This window comes from Camelus dromedarius, chromosome 3 (genome assembly GCF_036321535.1).
Source record: "Camelus dromedarius isolate mCamDro1 chromosome 3, mCamDro1.pat, whole genome shotgun sequence".
Lineage (NCBI taxonomy): Eukaryota > Metazoa > Chordata > Mammalia > Artiodactyla > Camelidae > Camelus > Camelus dromedarius.
Genome location: NC_087438.1, coordinates 97,952,037 through 97,968,275, shown reverse-complemented (window position 1 = coordinate 97,968,275; position 16,239 = coordinate 97,952,037). Strand labels below are relative to the sequence as shown.

General features: G+C 49.2%; 1 protein-coding gene across 3 annotated transcripts in view; it reads right to left on the bottom strand.

Moving 5' to 3' along the window:
- The window catches only part of CYSTM1 (cysteine rich transmembrane module containing 1), a 68,208-nt gene that overhangs the window by 5,165 nt on the left and 46,804 nt on the right, over nt 1-16,239 (bottom strand). Inside the window, exon 4 of one of the 3 annotated variants that reach the window (XM_031449142.2) lies at nt 2,570-2,752. The exons of the other annotated variants lie outside the window; for them this stretch is intronic. Within the exon in view, the coding sequence (XP_031305002.1) occupies nt 2,646-2,752 (107 nt within the window). The 3' untranslated portion in view covers nt 2,570-2,645. Of the gene's footprint in view, nt 1-2,569; nt 2,753-16,239 lie in introns of those variants that run through there. 3 annotated transcript variants of the gene reach the window in all.

Sequence of the window (16,239 nt, the reverse complement as noted above, 5' to 3'; positions counted from 1 at the left end):
GAGAGACACACGGAGAACAAGGTTGTAAATGATGGTGGCTGACCTGCCCCAGACCATGACCTGGCCCCCAAGCCCCTCAACATACTAGTCAAATGTTCATGGCTGTTCCTACCCAATTTGATATAGACACACCTCATTTGCTCCCAAACTTCAAAAGGCACCAGCGTAATCGATCATAAGTGGGAATAATCACAACACAGCAAATGAAGGAGCAGGCTGCCTCGCTTCATTAGAGGTTATGACACATAAGAGGGAGCAAGTCATGCCATTTAAATACCCACTAGGTCTTAAGGAGCTATAGATTGGATGCAATTCTAATCATAATCTCAGCAGTATTTTTTGTAGATAAACTCATTCTAAAGTTTATGGAAAGGCAAGAGAACTAGAATAAAACAATTTAGAAAAGGAATATAGTTTGAGAAATCACACTACTTTAAGATTTAATACAAAGCTACAGTAGTCAAGACCCCTATAGTATTGGCGGCGGGACTGACAGAGATCAAAGGAACAGAATAGAGAGGAGAGTAAATGACCCACATAAAGGTGGCTGACTGATGGTTGACAAATATGCAAAAGCAATTCCATGGAGAAAGGATAGTCTTTTCAAACTAATGCTGAAAAATTGGGACACAAAAAACCAAAAATCTTAACCATTAAGCCTCACATTTTATATAAAAATCCCAAATGAGAAAACATCTACAAATATTAAGCCTACTCTCCCTTTCTTCTGCAATCCTCCTATCCAGTCCATCACCAAGTCCTGTTTTTACTTCCAAATAGGCCAAGTACATTCATGTCTCTCCATCATCATGTGAATCTGTGTCCCTCTCAAAGCATTCTCTCTACATGGAAGCGATCTCCCAAAATGCAGATTTGATAATGTCATTTCTTTGCTTAAAATCCTTCCGTCGTATCCCACTCCTCAGAGGACAAAACCCAGAATCCCTAGATGGGGCTATGAGCCCCCTGTCTTGCTCCTGCCTGTTTCTAATCTGTTCCCAATGTCCCATTGTTCTCTGCCACGCCAGTTTCCTCTTCTAGTTTCTCAAGTGAGCCATGTTCTCTCTTGCCTTTGGGCCTTTACACCTGCTTTTCCTACAACCTTTTTGCCTGTTAACACCTATTCATCTTTCAGTACTCCTCCTAGAATGTGCAGACTGTCCCCTTCTTATATGTTTTCATCGCAATACATACCCTCTTCATAGGAAAGTAGAATGTCAATAACACCTGTGGGATTAGTTAATTAATGTCTGGTCGCTCCCTAGAGTTTTAAGCCCCAGGGAGACAGGGATGGGGTCTTTTCTGTATGGTCCATCACGTAACACACTGGAGCTATTCGGCATCTACTGAATGAATGCTGGTCCTTGTAGACTGAGAGTGGTTCCCTGAGAGCAGACTGAAGAGCTGCTCCTCCCACAATTTAAAGTGTCCCAAAACAAAACTATGGTAAAATCTAATCTGTAACCCGACTGGAGTGAAGAGATTCTTTTCACCGAAAAATGTAGTATTTTTTAAAAAGAGTCACAATACACACTGTAAATCAACTATAGTTCAATTTTTAAAAATCCACTTACAGTAGCATTAAAACTATACCAGAGAAAACATCCAATTTTAAAAACCAACAAAGGATATGTAAAAGCTATGTGAAGATTATATGATTTTATCTAAGGATATAAAAGGAGACAAAAAATGAAGAGATAACATGTTCATGATAAGGAGACAACACTGTAAATACGTCAACTCTTCCCCCAATTACTCTGTAAATTACATGCTGTTCCAGTTAAAGCCAAACACAGTGGTTTTCCATAGAAACTGACACACTCATCCTAAAATCCAGATTAAAGAGTAAAAGGCCAGGAATATCCAAGAAAATTCTGAAGAAAAAGGGGTACATCCTGGACACAGGGAAGATGCTTATCATACCAGACTCCTGATTCTGGCCCATTCGTATGTGGGAACTTGGTATATGACAAATCTCTTCAAATCAATGGGTAAAGGATGACCTAAATCAGCAACTGGTGCTGCAGCTATCCAAATGGAAAAAGAAAACCAGAACCCTGTCCTACACCACAGTCAAATACAAATTTAGGTGGCTGAAAACTATGTGAAAAAATGTTAGAAGAAAATATAGGCTTATCTTTGTGATTTTGGAATAGAAAATGATTTCTCAAAAATTAGTACATGCAAAGCATGAGAAAAAGATTGATAAACATGACCTTTAAAAACTTCCATACTAGAAAATGTACTATAAAAAGGTTAAGAGGCAGTCAGATAGGAAGAAGATATTTGCAAGCCTATAAACGTGACAAATATTAGTGTGTGGAAGTATTTTTTTAAAGCTCCCTACAAATCAGTAAGACAAACCAATTTTTTTTAAATGGGCTAAGAATAGGTAACAAGCAATTCACAGGATTTGTAAAAGAAAGTCAAATACTTAATACATTTATGTTCAAGGTAACTAGCAACCAGGGGAGGTAAAATCAAATACTGAGATACCATTTCACGCCTATCATAGGTGCTAAAATTTTAATGTCTGTAGGTTAGGTATTTTGTAAAGAAAGACAAAATGTTAACTGTGCAGCACTACTTGTTTATTCCAGTAACACAGGGTGGCAGGCCTGCAGGGCGCACTTGGGTCTGGCTGCTCAGTCCAGGTTGTCCAGGAGGCAACAGCAGCAGAGAGCAGCCCAGCACGCGGCCAGGGCGGCCTGACACCCGCTGTCCGTCTTCCTTTCCCGTTCCAACACGTACACTGGGGCGGGGCGGGGCGGGGAGAGAGACACCTGGTCAGAGGGGACTCTGAGCGGCAGTGTCCCATGCTGCTTGGCACTTAGCACTATCTGTGGAGACTTGCCTTCCATCTCCCTCCCTCTCCAGACTGGGCTCCGGGAGGGGAGCCAGGCCCAGCTGGTTCCCGGCTCCATCCCCGCTCCAGTGTCGCACACACGCCAGGTACTCACTGAATCTTTCCTTAATGTGTGAATGAAGCTGACATCTGCTCAGCAGCTGTCAGACCATCCTGCCACCTCCCCTTCCCCAAGCTGACTATGAAACCCAACCCAGCACTTGACTGGCCCAAAGTGATCCAGTTTGCAGTGAGGCCCACCCTATAGCCTGATTTGGCAGACACTGGCCCAAAGCTTTGCACATATCTCATTTAATCCTCACAACAGCTCTGTTATCATTTGTAACTCTCAGTTTGCAGGAGTGTGAATTACTAGAAACCCTTTGGAAGAGAATGCGGGGTGGTGGTGGTGATGCATACAACTTTGACCCAGAAAATCTATACCTAGGATTTTTTCTACAGAAATAATTTTTCAACTATTCAAAGATATGTGTACAGTGTGACTGCTGCTGTATTAAAATAACCCCCAACTAGCAACAGCCTCAACGTCTGTCAAGTGGAGACTGATTAGCTAAATTAATGCATGCCATAGGACAGAATATTAAATAGCCTTTAAAAAAATTGGCTATTTTTCCACGTTGCCAATAAATTAAGCAAGGGATCAAAGCAAGGTATATAGCCGTGCTTTGTTTTATCTGTACAATTAAAAGGATACACTTACACAAACTCATATTCACACAACTTTCTAAAAGAACAAATCCAAGAAACTTAAGGGCAGCGTGTGGGAGAGGTAGGGCTCTTACTCTGTTTTGCATTTTACATTTTTCTCAAATCCAGCCTTTCTTTCTGATTCCAAAGCCTCACTCAAAGTTGTTCCGCTGTTGTCACTGCCAAGGTCTTGTAGGCAGGAGGGAGAGAGGGCGGGCCTATCGGTTTTAGCACGTCCTGAACTTCTAGCCTCTGGGAGCAGCTGGCATTGACTGATCTGGGCTCCCTGGTGGCACTGGCCACAGTCCTGGACTGCCTTCCCCAACGTCACTGTTACCTACAGACCCCCTTAGCCCTACTCCTCTAACCTGTGCTCCTAGTTATCTCGCTCCTTTATAGCCTGGCCTGGCCCTGTGACCTACCTGCAGTCTCCCCTATCAGATCTGCCTTTGATGCAGTTCTGACTCCCCTCAGGCCTTTCAGCCCTGGGTTCAGGCTGGGGCTCCTACTGACCAAATCCATCGAGCTGCAGATAGATCAAATCACCATCCTCCCTCCAAGGAGCTGGGAGACCAGAGAGTGCCTGGCACTGGTATAACTCCTAAAGCTGAGCCTCAGGAGCCAGAAACACAGCCCTTCATCCCCAGCCAGGTCCCCAACAGTGCACTGCCAGGGTTCCTTTGGCATCTCCTTCCTCTCTCTAGTGACACCAGCTGGTGGCATTTCTGAAACCAACCCAGCTTCTTCTCTTCCTCTTGCTTTGGGTTTGGGCAGGTAGTCTGGAGCCCATCCGGGCCTAGTGTTGCACAGAGAGGGCACTGAGGAGCAGACAGAGTCAATCCAGACTATGCACTCCCCTGCAGAGGCCATGGGCTGTCTTCCAGGGGCCACCTTCAGTCCCTCACCAGCCCCGCTGGCTCCCCTCTGCTCATCCTGTGATGGCAAACACCACGCTCTTTCTCCTTTCACATCCTCAGCTGAGCTCCTCCTCTCCGTGAAGCCCCAGGCTGCTGCTAGCCACCCCTCCAGCCTGTTAGCAACGTCCGTGCTTACTTACCTGATCCTGAAAGCAGTGCCCACCCCACCCGTTGGCTTTCTCTCAACACTGGGCTCATCCTCACCTTCTTCCTCCAACTAACCCCTCCAGATTTCTGCTCTGCCTCCGGGGCCCTCCCTGGAACCTTGGGACGTGGGACGGATGCCGCCTCAGCCAAGGCACCTGCCTGCTGCTCCCAACTCAGCCCTCATCACCCTTTTCTTCATCGTCACCAGACTGAAGTCTGGATATCCCTGCACACTCACAGGCAGAGAACACACTGGTCCTATGTTACACAGGAGGCAGCTGCAGGAGAGAAGGCTACCTGGTCTGTCCAGAATCAACCAGAAGGTAGCACTGACATGTCAGTGTCCGAGTTCCCCACGCAGCACGCTCCCATGTGCTGCACTTCCTGCCCCTCTTAAAAACACCCAAGCTCCTCCTCCCCACGGCACTTTCTCCTTCACCACCCAGACTGTCCAGTCAGACTGCATGGACCCCATGGGTCAGAATCCAGCCACGTTCAGCAACCTCGCTACTTAGAAAAATACCTGTAAGGGCCTTGGGGACCTCAGCCAAATTCCCTTGTTTTTCAAGACCCAGATCAGGTCTACCTGCCCCCACAGGAAAGGCTGCTTCTCAGTATGGCAGAGCCAAGCCCTGGCTCGGTCAGCCTCGAAACACAGCACCTTCAGGAGACCGTCCAGTGCTCTGTGTGAGTGAGGCCAGTGCCTCCACTTCATCAGTCAGGAAACCCAACTTCACACACAGGGTGAAGCCTAGTACTTGGCTGACTGATAATCCAAAGGGAAGTATTCTATGGGATGAAATTCCTCTGAGCTTCAAACATGGAGGCCTGTATTTGGTGGCTGCAGGACTCTGGTCTCTGTGGAAAGCTGGGTGAGGACAGCTCTGCTATGAGGAGGCAGAAGCGCACTTAAGGCTGTATTCACGAAGCAGAGAGACAGCTGCCTTCAAACTGTGGGACACTGTGGGCTGCGGTGGCCAAGGTGTGCTGCAGCACATCCCTCCCTGCGCAGACTGCCTGCCCAGACCCAGCTGTGCTCTCTGCCCACTCCCGCAACGCGCAAAACAACAGCCTGCAGGGGGCACCGGCTGTGTTCTCAGAAAAGCAAGTCTCCATCTCCCCAGCCCTCTCCGTGCCAAAGTGGCCCCAACTGCTCCAACATCTCTTCCTAGGAACCGAGTTTAGAGTTTCGACGGGGGAGGGGTGTTGGTAGGCAGTGGGTTCTCATCAGATTGTGGAGATGGGATGTTCAGAGAGAAGCAGAGAAGACCCCTTTCCCCTACCTGACACCGTCACCCCAATCAGGTCACAATTCCCAAAGACACTCTGTTCCAATTCTGTGGGAAGCATCACAATTAGACTTTCAGAATAGAGATTTTAAAAAGACATATCAAATTAGATTTAAATACAGGTTTATCTACTCATTGGCCATGTAACCTGGGCAGGTGACAACCTCTCTTAGCCTCAAATTCCTCCCCTAAAAAACAGGAGTAACCTGGAACACTGTCAAGTATTCAGTACATGCTCATTGATGTTATTACTGTTATTCAAATGACTGACCCTCAGGCAGACCCCTCCCAGGACTGAGTAAAGAGCTGGCATAAACCCAGTAGAGAGAAGGGGTGGGAGGAGTCCCCTGGACTCTGGGGAGAAGCCTCAGAAATAACAGGAGGCCGAGAGGGAGAGTCAAATTAGGCTGCTGCGGGAGCAAAGGGCCTGCAAGATCAGCCAGCCCTGCACTGTGCAGTGGAGTGACAGGTGCTGCAAGAGCGGGGTGTGCCCAAGGCCACTGTGAGGGAAGGCGGCAAATGAACAGAGCTAGGCCCCCATCTCCAGTAGCCCTGTGGCAGAAGGACCCAAGGAGGCTGGAGGGAGAACTGTCAGCAGCTCGAGGCCCTGCCCTCTTCCCAACACACACACACACGCCCTGTCACTGTTCCTTTGGCCTCAACCAACCACATGGCATCAGAGCCTAGGTTCAGAGTTGGGGAGACACAGGAAGTACGACTCTAGGAACCTCGGGCAGGACCCAAGACAGAGCAACTTCCAGGGACAGTGGACGGGGAGCTAGTATACTGAGTCTGGGACAGAGGAGGGACCTGGTTAGCATGGGAACAAACAGGTTGTAACCCAGGGACCACAGACAGACCTGCATCCTGAATGCCGGGGCTGTGCCTAGTGACAGCCCATCCCACCACTGAAGGCCTGGCCGCCCTGGGCTCTGTGGCACTGACCCCAGCAGGAAGCCCCGCAGTGGGTTTCCCAGGACCTCCTAGACCATCTGCCAGTCCTCAGCCTTCCTGCACAGACAGCGGCACCCAGGCATAGATGCCACCCCGCCTCCGAGATCTGGCCGTGCACCCCTGAACAACCTCTTCTTTCTTTCCCTGCCAGAGGAACGGCTCGCCTGCCCTAGGGCAGAAGTGCCCTGTCTCCTCCACATCAGCTCCAGGAATAGCCGCCTGATTGAGTAGCGGCCCCGCCCAGGGCTCAGGCCAGGGACCTTGCTCGAGGTTGGTTTACTACGGGAAAAGCTCTTCTTCCACACCCCACACAGATCTTCCAGATCCTCTGAAAAGCATCTCATCAGCTGCCTGGCAAATTCCTCCCTTCATCCTCTAGCCTCTAAAGCCAAACCAAATAAGGCAACCGTCACGGGACTAAAACGGTAGCCCAGGTACCCAGCACATACTAATGCCTTCTCTCAACTCAGCCCCGGGTCAGACTCATCTGTGCACCTTCCTTCCTTCTTGGTTTAGGCTCCAGTGCAGCTGCCCAGGGCCTGGACTCTGCCCTTCACCTCTCCCACCCTCAGCGTCCACCTTTAGAAAGTGGGGTTGACAGTGTGCCTGGTGAGGCCCCAAAGAGATGAAAATGCATTGGCATCAAGGTATCACTTGATCCTCTCCCCTCCCGCCCCTGCAGCCACATGCCAGAGCACGAGAAGGCAACAAACAGTCAGCACTGAGAAGGGCAGAAGAGAAGCGGACAAGCACGTCCCCCTCCTCCTCTGCACTGCCCACCGGGCAGTCCCCACATCTCCTCCATGCGTTTCCTCTGAAGGCCTGCCTGACCTGGCCCAGACCATCTGGGATCTTTCTGACTCAACTGCTGCTATCACACTATCATTACAATCATCCGAAAACCAAGGAGTCCTTAAGAAGAGTGCAGCGGAGACAGAGATGGGCCCCAGGGAAGTCTAGATGAAAAGGGTTGGCTACTATTGTACTGGAGGCTAGAGCGCCCAGGACAGAGCCTGGGGGTAAGAGCAGGAAGCTCTCCCTTCCTGGCCAGCTCTGTTTTCTTTTTACTTGTGTCATTGGAATAGATAAGAAAACAGGACTGTCTCAGAAATGGCTGGTTTATCCTTAAGGTTTCTAAATGCCTTAACTACTGTGAGGTCCTTAAATGCAGGGTACAGGTCTTCTCTGTGCTCCCTTCTCCACTTCCTAACTGCTTTGGCAAATACAGAAGGACATTGGATGAAAGCAGTCTCCTCTAGAGGTAGAGCAAACCTCGACAGGACAGATGAGTTGAATCCCCTAAAAGCCCACTATCCCCCGGGCGTGTACACACCACAAATTACCAAGGGCCTGAGGGCTGGTTCGAAGCTGGTGCAGGCAAAACCAGCTCTTGTGGCAACTCCAAATGCCAAGGTATTTCAGGAGAGTATTTTACTTTCCAAGGGGCAAAAGATGACATGTAATTCCAACAATGCTAAATGTTGTGTAAGAACTGGATGAAACAAAAACAGATGACGAGAACCAGCAGGCCTGGGGGATAACACCACCCCTTCGGGCCCGCACAAAGCTGCCATGAGTAGAAGACAAGTGACCTCAATGGCCTCAGTTGTCAGTCGGCTCAGGTCCCAATATGGAGCCAGGTCTGGGGACAAGGCCAAAAGACCAGTCCAACTTGGGTTAGGAGGGCAAAGTCAGAAAAAGGCTGCACCCCTGGAGCAAGCCACCGCCGAGTGACAAGGGTGCCCCATAATCACAAGGAAGTGGCCAGCTAAGTGTAATCAGCGACAGGTAACACGTAAAACTGGAATTGTAACATGCTGTGAAAGCTGATCAAATATCAAAATGAAGTCTGATGTTACAAGTGACCAGTGGTGGTTAGGCTGGAGTCTAAAATTAGACGGTGAGTAAAGCTACCTTTTGGCCTGTGAGTCTAGCCCTCACAGGCAAAGGGTGAGTCATCAGAAACTGACCTTCAAAGACATCTTGCTCCTGTGCTGTAAAACTCTTACCCAAAAGAACTGAAAGCAGGGGCTCGAGCAGGTATTTGCACACCCATGTTCACAGCAGCATAGTCACAATAGCCAAAAAAAAGAAGCCACTCAAGTGCCCATCGATGGCTAAGAGGATAAACAAAACATGGTCTAGACATACAATGGAATGTTTTTCAGCCTGAAAAAGGAAAGAAATTTCGACAGTGCTACAACATGGGTGGGCCTTAAAGACACTGTGCTAAGTGAAACGAGCCAGTCACGGAAGGACAAATACCACATGACTCCTGTTACATGAGGTTCCTAGAGCAGTCAAATTCATGGAGACAGAAAGTAGAATGGTGGCAGCCAGTGGCTGGAGAGGGGATTTATTCTTTACTGGGTACAGAGTTTCAGTTTGGGATGATGAAAGAAGCAGAGATGGATGGTGGCGATGGTTGCACAACAATGTGAATGGACTTAATGCCACTAAACTGCACACTTAAAAATGGTTAAAATGATAAACCCTGCATTCTTTCATCCTCCGATCATTCATGAGGATTCCAGGCATCTCAACACCCCTGGGCGGAGAGATACAGGAGCTTCACCTGGCAGCAGGCAAAGCTATGCTAGTGGCTTGGGGACGTTCTGTTCCAGCAGCTGTTTCAGTTCTGGTTTGGTGGTATGGTCGATCCTGCCATCCCCCGGGGCCGGCCTGGACGCCAGCTAGCCGGAGGCACGTTGTAGTCATCAAAGCAAGCAAGTCGCTCTGCCTGCCCAGGTGCCCGCCTGCCGGAAGGCCCTTCCGGGCTGCTCCCGTCAGACCCCACAGACAGGATGTGCAGGAGGGGAGAGAAGCTGCTGCTGCAGACACCTTGCTCCATCTCCCTCCCACCTCACATGCTCAATTCTCATTTTTCTGACACTGCCAAACCTACTGGGGAGTCCAGGAACAAAAGACACCATCCCTGACTCAGGCAGCTCACACACCACCTTGGAAAGAAGAGCCAACGAGCTAGCTTGAGGATGTGCACGGTGACACGCCACACAGTGGGGACCAATAATCAACAACTAGATTTCAGAATCAGGACAGGGTGAGCTAAGGAGTTTTCTTCCCTTACAAGAAAATTGAAAGAAATGCTGGCCAGTGAGTGGCTCACCCGGAAACAGGCGTCATTTTAGACGGACCCAGGCTGTGCTACAGCCGTGGCTTCTCCTGACAGTTACCACCATAGCCTGACTCCCCCTGCTCCAAGGAGGGAGTGGTGGTGATGGTGATTAACACACAATCTGTTAGTTCACACCCTCCTGAGCAGCAGGAAAGACGCCTGGAACCAGGGAATCATAGAAACAAAGCGAGGAGAGAAAAGGCAGAAGGACAACAGAAATGGACCCAGAACCACAAACTCCCAATGTCACCGGCTCCTGAATATAAGACAATGACTGCCATGATTTTGGATGCTACATGGAAACCAGGAAAATCATTTTTCTGGTTTTCAGGCATTAGGTTACCGAAAAAAATGGAAAGGTTCCTTTGAGGAGAGCTGGCTCTTTGGAATGGGCCCAACTGGGCAGAGACCACCAAGGAGGGAGCCGCTGGGTTCTACCAATTAGCGTCCAGGCACAGACAGGCACAGGCCGCCCTGCTATCAGCAATGTTAGTCAGACTCACACTGAGCACCAGCCTCGGGAGTCTCATTCAAATAGTACTTGCTGCATTTTCTAATAAGGCAAACACCACTGTATCATTTTTCCTGAACAGGAAGCGTGCTTTTATCTTGGGTATACAGACCACAACTGGCTTCTGCACGTACCAGGTTCCTGAGTTACTGAGTAACAGTTCCAGCAGATACATTTATGCAAAATGTCCCAGGTTGTTCTCTTCCTCCTTGGTCAGGCTTGGCTTGGCGACAGTAAAAATAGCCGTATTTTCACCTGAACACACCTGAGTTTAGAGCCCCGGTACATGCTGAGTTCTCAGGTGGGCATAGGCCAGGATGAGCACTCTCCGTGAACACAGATTTGGGGCAGATCTCACTTGGAAGGCCTGTCTCCCACCCTACCCTCTCCTCCCTAAAGCACATCACTCACCATTTCAGAACAACAAAGGTCATCCTTGCAGATTTGGAAACAACTATGTGAGGTGCCTGGGCTCCTCCAAGTAACCACAATTTCTGCTGTTTTGTAACATGGCCACAAGCCAACATCCACCCAAATGTCAACAACAAAGGGTCCTGAAAACCACCACCTCTGGCCTCATATTTGCCCACTGAGTCATGGGTCATTTGGCAAATATGAGGCCAGAGGCTTCCCCACTGGGAAAAGGGCGACAGTGGGGTACCCTGGCCTGTAGGGCTGTGACTAGAACTTGCTAGCCCGGGAGACAGGGCCGGAGTTTAGGACAACTTCCTTCCATGGTCAGCTCTACCAGTCCTAGCCAGCTTGTCATTGAAGCTTGATCCAAAAAGTCTCCAACAGCAGGACCATCCACCTTTCCAGTGGAACAGCAAGAGACAGGCTAATCCTTGCTATGAGGTGGGACGAGGTGAGATCAGCCTTGGAGGTAGAGGTTTGCAGGGAGGACAGAAGGCATATGACTGCTCCCCAGCCACTGAGGGTTCAGCTGCCCAAGGAGGTGGGTTTACTTCCAGCACTGCAAGTCTGGAGAAGGGAAGGACTCTAAGAAAACCGACGGCCCGGCACACTCCGTGAGGGCCCAGGCCTGCAGCCCTGCTGGTGTCATCAGTCAGGAGCCCCTCCCCAGGGCGCAGCTCAAGCAGACACCACCATCCCAGTAGCTCGCCAAGGAACGCTGTGGACGTGAGGAGAGCTGGCTCTAGGGTCCTGTTGCCAGGGTCCGCTCTCAGGGCCACTGTGAAGGTGTGACAACCTCTCCCAGCTTCAGTTTCCTCACCTGGGAGATGGGGATAATAACAGCGCCTCTTCCCTCATCAGGTTCTTCGGGGACGTAATGACTTAAACCGCACAGGCCAGGGCCTGGTATACAGGAGGCACTCGGTTTATGTTAACTGCCCTTATTCCTCCCAAGACAGAGAGCTGAAGGACAGAAGGCAGGGGTCCCTAATTGCTGAGACACCTGAAAGCCACGTGGGCATTACGGGAAGATTCTATAGACCGCTGTTCATTCTACACGGTAAGCTGAGGTCTTCGGAAGAACAAACAAGTGACAGAAATACAGTAGAAGAGGTGTCTGTCTCTCTATGGTGCTGCCTGGGCCCAGCTCCTGGTGGATGCCAGGCTGCTGGGCGCCAACCTGGGAAGGCCAGGGACACTGTTCCTATTGACATTCACAATCACACAAACATCCCTGTCACCTCCCCACTGCATCAGCAGGTGGAGCTGGCGCCACCAGGGATCCTTCCCCCAGCTGCTCACTCTCAGTACCCACCTCCCATGCCCGCGGGGGGCGTGGTGGTGGGGTCCTGTTGAAAAATTCCTTTTGATCTCCAAGATGAACCCTGGTGGATCCTTAGCTCCTGATTCTACCTGGATAAAAACGCAGAACACTTCAAAGTCACCACACCACGCCTCTAGCCTAGCCCAGGGCACTCAGTAGGCCTGGCAGACAGGGGACATGGAATGAATGAGTGAATGAACGAATGAAGTGATCTGTCTTGCACCTTTTACCTTGGTTGGAAAAGCTGTTTCCAGCCTGCCTTATAGGACTTAGCTGGCTGTTCTCTGAAGCAACGGCAAAGTACTACTAAGAAAAAATACGAAGACCCTGTCAGTCTTAAGTTCTTAAGGAAGGGAGTCACTCCCACTTCTGTCAGTTCAAATCCTTCAGGAGATCGTGGTTCATCCTGAACTTTCATGAAATGGTTGAAGGCAGCCCCTGGTATCAGAGTCATCCCTCTATCCCAGAAGGGATCAATTTGACTGGGAGAAGATCTTGGGAAAGAGTAAAGCAAGAAAAGGGAGATAGGGTCCTGAGCCTGGCTGGGCCAGGGAGAGCAGGCCCTGCAGCCCCAGAAGACACCTTCTCCAGAGGGGCCTTCTGGGAGCCTTTTCTTCAGATCTGCAGGCCTAGGGTATTGTGCCCACAGCCTTGAGTTGTTCATGGTTACCCACGGGTACTCGGACAGGGCTTTTTGGGGACAAGGGGGTGGAGGGGATGGGGAATATTGATTCTTCATAAACTACGCATGATACACCTACTCTCAGAAGCAAAAATCCATTTTTACCCATTAAGAACAACTCAAATACAATCTTGCAGGCTCTAAAATCCTCCAGGCTGACAAGGTATCCCATGGTACCAAAGGGACTCATTTCAAGGGCAAATGGAAAAGCTCAGAGGGAATCAAGAGACTACTAAAAAAATAAGTCTAATCGAAATGTTTTTTCCCTAAGGAAAATGCAATTGAAAGGCACTAAAATCTCTCCTAGGCTATTCCCAATGGTCTTTAAGCAGATATGTCCCTGGGAAAAGGTTCTGATGCCTGGGACCCCAAAGAGGAGCTCTCCACATCACCACACACATCCAGCTACAACCTTTAGCGTGCATGTGCATCCCTGTGTGTGTGGGTGGGGGGATCCTACTCTCTTCTCCAGCTTCAGAAAGCCTCTAAAGTCTAAAAGGCTGAGGATAGGTAAGGGCATCCCTAGGAAGTGAGCCACCTTTTCCAATCAGGATCCCAGCCCACACATGCAACACACCATTTTGATCTAATGAGGAAAAAGCCACTGAGCCCCACAGTGGAAGGAAGGGAGGGAACAGCACTGGCTTCTCAAAACTGAAAGGGCTGCAGCCTTGACAGCACACAGTAGCAAGCTTCCTGGCTGGGAGCTGCTAAGGCTTTCCAGAAGAGCTGATAGGAAAGTCAGTTTTCCCTGAGGAGGAAGCCACTCCCTCAGAGAGCCAAGGCAAGTCTGGAAGAGTAGAAAACCAGGCAGGCTGCAAATACTACCACTGTCTACTTGCTGGTCGGTTCCAGTGGGTCTCTCAGCCCCCGCTGGACCAGCTCATGGGGCAGGAGCTGGGTCCGCGACATCCCTGGAGCCCCCAAGGCCCAACCGCTGCAGACACAGGTTCACTGGGTTCGGGGATTGAGCTTGCTACACCTGGCATAGACATTTCAGTGGCATGCATTCCCTTTCGCTTCTCTGTGGCTTGGGTTCCTCCCCTGAAACATGGAAACAAGAACAGCAACAACCTCTTGGGACTGTTATAAAGATTACATGATTAACTACTTGAAAAGCAGCACAGTGCCGGGCACCAAGGAAGCACATAATAGACTGGAAGTTGCTGTTATTCTATAAACAAATAAAGGGCGAGAAGGAAAAGAGACCTATACTGTAGAGCTTTACCCTCTACTGAGATTTTTTAAAAACAGAATAATTTAGATTGGGGTAGGGGGAATCCTAGCATGAAGTCAGCAGTATGAGATTGACACCTGAAATGGAGACTTCACTGAAAATTGATCACCACTCCGTAAGACTTGCACATAACTATGGGGCCAAGATGCAGCTGAAGACACACAGGCGATGAATTTAAAACGAAGAAAAAAACCCAAAACACCCAATAACATTTTTATGTAGCATCTCATTAGCTGCAAATATACCTCCTGGACATAGATCAACAAACTAGTCAAATTTCAAAAAGGGGCATCATAAAAAATAAATATAGACCGAAAGATTTATACCAAGATGTTAACTACCGTTTCTAGATAGCAAAAGTATTATTTACTTTTTATAAAGAAGAGCTATTTCTGTAATTTAAAAAATTATTTTAAAAACGAGGCCATGTTTCTCTGTGTGAAAACCCACATACCCCTCCAGGGGCAGCAGCCTGTGGTACAGCAGAGCTGCACTAGGTCAGGGTGTGGAGAAAGCCCCTCTTCTGGTCCCTGACCATGCTGGACGTGGTCACCACACACGCTTCAATGTCTGCTGGGCTAAGCCCTCCTCCAGTGGCAGAGACACCAATCCTTGCCATCTTCATCATCAGCATTTTAGTTATAATCATCCTGTGTCACATCCCGCTTTTTAGAGCTTCTCAACTCTGGGGAGCCACAATATAAACAGAATATAGATTTTTCCGCTGTGGCGAACCACACTGACCACTGGGGAGCGGGTGCTAGGCGCCCCTGGGCACCGAGCCACACCAGCAGGGGGTGCGAGTGGAGCTGCCCGGCTCATGCCTGGCCTTGGAGCTGGCCTCCTGGCACTGCGATTGCCTCACTGCCATCTGGAAGGGTATATCCCAGGGAGAGACCCCTGCCACCCTAAGGGACCTCACACAGGGCAGTCCCAACATCACGGTCTTAGCTTCAATCCTAGAGACGGATCTGCTCCATCCCACCTGCACCTTCCAGTTTCCCTAGAGGCCTGTTATTTTTTTTTTTTTTAATTTACTCCCTGGATGCCTTTTAGCCAAAGCAGCCTCCTTTTTCTTGCCCACCAAACCAGCTTCCTCATTGTTTATATCAACCTAACTTTAAAAAGCTTATGCAAGGGGGAGGGTATAGCTCAGTGGTAGAATGCATGCCTAGCATGCATGAAGTCCTGGGTTCAATCCCTAGTATCTCCATCAAAGATAAATAAAACCTAATTACCTCTCCCCCCAAAAAATTTTTTTTAAAAAGCTTATGCGAGATGTGAAGGGAAAGTGTATGTCAAGTTTCAAGACTGGGTAAAAGCAGCATTAGAGCAGAAACCCAGGCTACACCTGGAGGAAGGGGACTGAGGAGACAACGCAGCAACACGGTCCAGGAGCAGGATAGGCCTTTAAACACCCATCTCCTGGGCAACCCAGTCTGGCCAACTGAGCACACGCCCCTGGCCAGCTGAGTAAACTGGATCTGCCAAGAGCAGCTGCCCTTTCATAGTCCATTACTCCCGAGTGCGGCAGACCAAGGCTTTTGAAAAGGCAGAGGAGAGTGTTTTGCATAAAGTATTTGGCCAAAACAAATTTTGTCTCTATATCCAAGATGACAGAAAAATACAAAGCCGGCTTTAGGAGCTATGGTCCCCCACTGTCCTCATGACCAGACTGTCTTCCTGCAACGCCAGTGCCACGAGACCTAGTGCAGGAGCTTGGGAGACATCGTGGACGCGCTGGGCCTACCTGAGCATATCTGCCAAGTTAAAGCCTGAAGTTACAAATACGGGGAACGAGAGTCAAGATTGGTGCCAAGAACTCAGTTCATGAACCGAAGGCCAATCTCATCTGCTTTCATGAAAAGAAAGGAAAAGCGCTGCAACTGAGTGTCCCAGAGAGGACACGTCTTACTGAGAGAGCTCGCCTTCTTCACTACTGCTAACAATGCATGTTGTTGCTAATTTTGAAGTATTTCAAGGATACTTCTAATGGAATGCAAAGGAGCATGAAAGTTGAGAATATAATTTGAAATCAGACAGACAAGGGTTCAATTCATGTCTCAGTGAGTTAC